Below are 4,151 nucleotides of genomic sequence, written 5' to 3' on the forward strand. Positions count from 1 at the left end.
TGAATGTTTGGTAGAACTCACCCATGAAACTATCTGGGTCTAGGCTTTTGTTGGTGTTTCTTGATGATCTGGTCAATTTCTTCTTTTGTTATGGGTTTGTTCAGATTTTCTACTTCAGTCTGGGTAAGTTTAGGTAGGTCGTGTTTTTCTAGAAATGTATCCATCTCGTCCAAATTTTTGAATTTGTTGGAGTACAGCTCTTCGTGGTATTGTTATTATCTTTTTGATTTCGTTTGGTTCTGTGGTGACTTCACCTATGTGGTTTCTAATGCGATTGATTTGTGTTCTTTCCCTCTTTTCTTTAGTTAGTTTTGCCAATGGTTTGTCAATTTTATTAATCTTTTCAAAGAACCAGCTTCTTGTCTTGTTGATTCTTTCTATGGTTTTTCGGTTTTCTATCTCATCTATTTCTGTCTTTATCTTTATTATTTCTCTTCTTTTGGTGACTGTAAATTCCCTCTGTTGGTCTGCTTCTAGTTGTTGAAGGTGCTGTGTTAATGTGTTGATTTTGGCTCTTTCCTCTTTTTGGATGTGTGCATTTATTGCAATAAATTGACCTCTCAGGACGGCTTTTGCCGTATCCCAAAGATTTTAGTATGTTGTGTTTTCATTCTCATTTGTTTCTAGAAACTTTGTGATTTCATGTTTAATTTCTTCTTTTACCCAGTCGCTTGTTAGCAGGGTGTTGTTCAGCTTCCATGTATTCGACTTTATTGATTTGGGCTTCTTATTGTTGATTTCTAGTCTTAAAGCATTGTGGTCTGAGAAGATGCTTTGTAGAATTTTGATGGTTGTGAATTTATGGAGGCTTGTTTTGTGGCCTAACACATGGTCAATTCTGGAGAATGTTCCATGAGCACTGGAAAAGAATGTGTATTGTGACGCTGTTGGGTAGAATGCTCAGTATATATCTCTGAGGTCAAGTTGGTTGATTGTGTTGTTAAGTTCCTCTTTGGCATTGTCGAGTTTCTTTCTGGTTGTTCTATCCCTTTTCAAGAGTGGTGTGTTGAAATCTCCTACTATAATTGTGGATTTATCTATTTCTTTCTTCAATTCCATTAAGGTTTGCCTCATGTATCTTGGTGCTCTTTCATAATTGTTTATTATGGTTATGTTTTCTTGCTCAATTGATCCTTTGATCATGAGATAGTGTCCTTCTTTGTCTCTTATGCATGTTTTTATCTTAAAGTCTACTTTGTCGGAGATTAGTATTGCAACTCCTGCTTGTTTAGATCTGTTGTTGACTTGGTAAATCGTTTTGCATCCTTTGACTCTTAGTCTGTTTTTGTCTTTGTGTGTAAGGTGTGTCTCTTGGAGGCAGCATATTGTGGATCTTGTTTTTTTATCCCTTCTGCCACTCTTTGTCTCTTCACTGGTGCATTCAATCCATTGACATTCAATGTAATTATTGATAAGTATGAGTTGATTACTGTCATTGTGTTACTTTTTTGGTGGTGGTGTTCGTTCTTTGGTTCTGCTTACCTTCTTGTATTGAGTTTGGTTTTTTGAGTTGATTCTGGTCGGTTTCTTCCTAGCTTCTTTGTTTGATTGTTCTGTTTGGGAATTCATGTTCATTATCAGTTGTGGGGTGTTAACTTTCTTTGGGGTTACCTTGTAGGCTACTAGTTTTTCTCCTCATTTAGGATATTCCATTGCAAACTGTAATTTACCTGGCATCTCCACCACCTGTGCTTCTGTTGCTGTGTTTGTCCCTTCTTTGACGTTGATATGTTTATATCTTTCAGTCGATCTCTGGGTTCCCTTGAGTTTGTTGTAGTCTTGTTCCATTCTGGACTCTGCTTACTGTTGACTGTGTTCCTAGGTGGTGTTGCCATACCTGTCAATCTCTGTTTGTCATCTGTTCTTGTTGGTTCTCCATCCCTAGAACTCCCTTTAGGATGTTTTGAAGTGCTGGGTTGGTTTTGATGAATTCCCTCAGATTCTGTTTATCCTGGAATGTTCTGATCGTGCCATCGTATTTGATTGATAGTTTTGTTGGATAGATGATTCTTGGTTGACAGTTTTTTTCTTGCAGGGTTTTGTATATATCTCCCCATTGCCCTCTTGCCTGCATGGTTTGTTCTGAATAGTCAGTGCTTAATCTAATTTGTTTGCCTTTATAAGTTATATTTCTCTTCTCCCTGGCCGCTCTTAGTATTTTTTCCTTGTCTTTGGTTTTGGAGAGCTTGATTATTATATGTCTTGGAGATTTTCATTTGGGGTCTATCCTTCCTGGGGTACGTTGGGCTTCTTGAATGTATATTTTCTCATCTTTCAAGATGTTAGGGAAGTTTTCCTCCAGAAGCTCTTCCACTACCTCCTCTGTAGATTTCCTTGATTCTTCTTGTTCCGGAATGCCAATAATTCTTACATTATTCCTCTTCATGTTATCCAACATGTATCTTAGATTGTCTTCAGATTGTTTTATCTTTTTAGCTGTTTGCTGTTTTATCTTGGCTATACTGACAGATTTGTCTTCCAGCTCACTAGTACTGGCTTCCATCTCTTCCATTCTGCTCCTTTCCCTTTTCAGGCTATTGTCTATTTCTGATATCTTATTATTGATCATCTGGACATCTTTTGCAAGTTTTGAATTTCCAGTGCTGTGTCAATCCTATTAGATTGTTCCTGCAGTATTCTGGTTACTTCTTCCTTGTTTTCCTCAATCCATTTTCGGAGTATTTGAATTTGTTTCCGTATCATTCTTCTGAATTCCCTCCTCAGGCAAATCCAGAACCCGCTCGTCCTCCTCTATAATACCTTTGTCTGTCTCCAGCTCATTTGTATCTGCTGTCTTTTTCTGCTTTTGGAGATGCTTCGATAATGTTAATTGTTTCTTGTTGGGCATGATTATTCCTATTTTGTTGTAATTATTATTGCTACGATCAGGAGGTAGGCGTCTGATGACGTCCGAGAGTCACCGTATTTCTGTTGCTCTCTGTGCCCTGGTTAAACTTTTTTTTTTTTTTTTTCCTGCCTGCTACATGCCTTGAGATTTCAAGCTAGGGCTGAGAACTCTCCTGCAGCTTTTGGCCACTTGAGATTCTCCGTTTGGGCTGGCTCTAGCCCCACCCTCAAAGCTCTACAGGGGTCAGGAGTCGCTACCCTCAGTGGCGGATGAAAGTTCAAAATGCCAGAAATTCCTCTGTGGTGTGATTTTTTAAAAAAACGAGTAGAGGAGGCAGATGCCCTGAGTCTTATGTTGATTGGGGGGTTTTGAGTCTGCTACCGGACAGCCTCCTCCGTGAGATCTCCCCCTTTGTCCTTGGAGCCCTCCTTACCCGTGTCATCTTGCCTCAGTGGGGTACCGGAAGTTATTAAGTTATGTATTATGTTTACTCTTTCACATGTAATTTATTTATTAGACAAGAAAACCTTCCAAAGGTAATCTTGAATAGTAAGTTTGTATTACTTGGGATTTTGTTCCTCTTTTAACATTTTTACACTTTAAAATGATGTTTAATTATCATTCTGAAAAGCAAACTAATGATGTTTTCTCCTTTCAGACAGTGTTTATCTCTTACAAGGTTCAGTAGTAGCAGATCATGATTACATCGGGTTGCCTGAAATTCCAGTTGGAGCATACCAAGCAAATATTCTGGTAGAAGATGCAACTATTGCTGTAGTTGATAATGAATTACTGACATCAACCAGGGATCATGAACTACTAGAATATAGAAATGCCAAAATCTCTCCATTAATAGAAGATCATGGTACTCTTGAAAAACAGACTTTCAGTTTATTGGACTCTTCAAACCAAGTCCTTGAGTACTTAAGTTAGTAAATAACGTAAGTCTGTGTAAAGTGCTTGTTTATAATGTATAAGCCCTTGAACCTTAATAGCTCCTCTGTCAAAAGATGTATAGAATGAGTGTCTTGACACAGTCTTGATAACTGGATTCTGATGTTTATTTTATAACTATTTATTTATCTAAAATTGTGACCAGGTTTGAATGTCTATATATGAAGTATATATAGAATTCACTTGTTCTATAAAGAAAACAGGGGAAGCACACTTGCTTCTTAGGAAGGAAATTAAATTTGTGCTAAAAAACTCTCTAGTCTTTGTCTGATATTTATACTATGTTTTCCTTTTTAATTTTTCTGGAATACCTCCTCTCTTTTTAAATAAATTATAACTCCTTTTTTGG

The 4,151-nt window shown here is 37.4% G+C and overlaps 1 protein-coding gene across 1 annotated transcript in view; it reads left to right on the top strand.

Annotated features, from left to right (window-relative positions):
- Positions 1–3,781, top strand: part of GIN1 (gypsy retrotransposon integrase 1) — a 47,213-nt gene extending 43,432 nt beyond the window's left edge. The window contains exon 8 of the mRNA XM_006872313.1: positions 3,507–3,781. Coding sequence (XP_006872375.1) covers positions 3,507–3,781 — 275 coding nt within the window. The remainder of the gene's footprint in view (positions 1–3,506) is intronic.
- The last annotated feature ends 370 nt before the right edge of the window (positions 3,782–4,151 follow it).

Source organism: Chrysochloris asiatica, unplaced genomic scaffold, assembly GCF_000296735.1.
Source record: "Chrysochloris asiatica unplaced genomic scaffold, ChrAsi1.0 scaffold00193, whole genome shotgun sequence".
Taxonomy (NCBI): Eukaryota; Metazoa; Chordata; class Mammalia; order Afrosoricida; family Chrysochloridae; genus Chrysochloris; species Chrysochloris asiatica.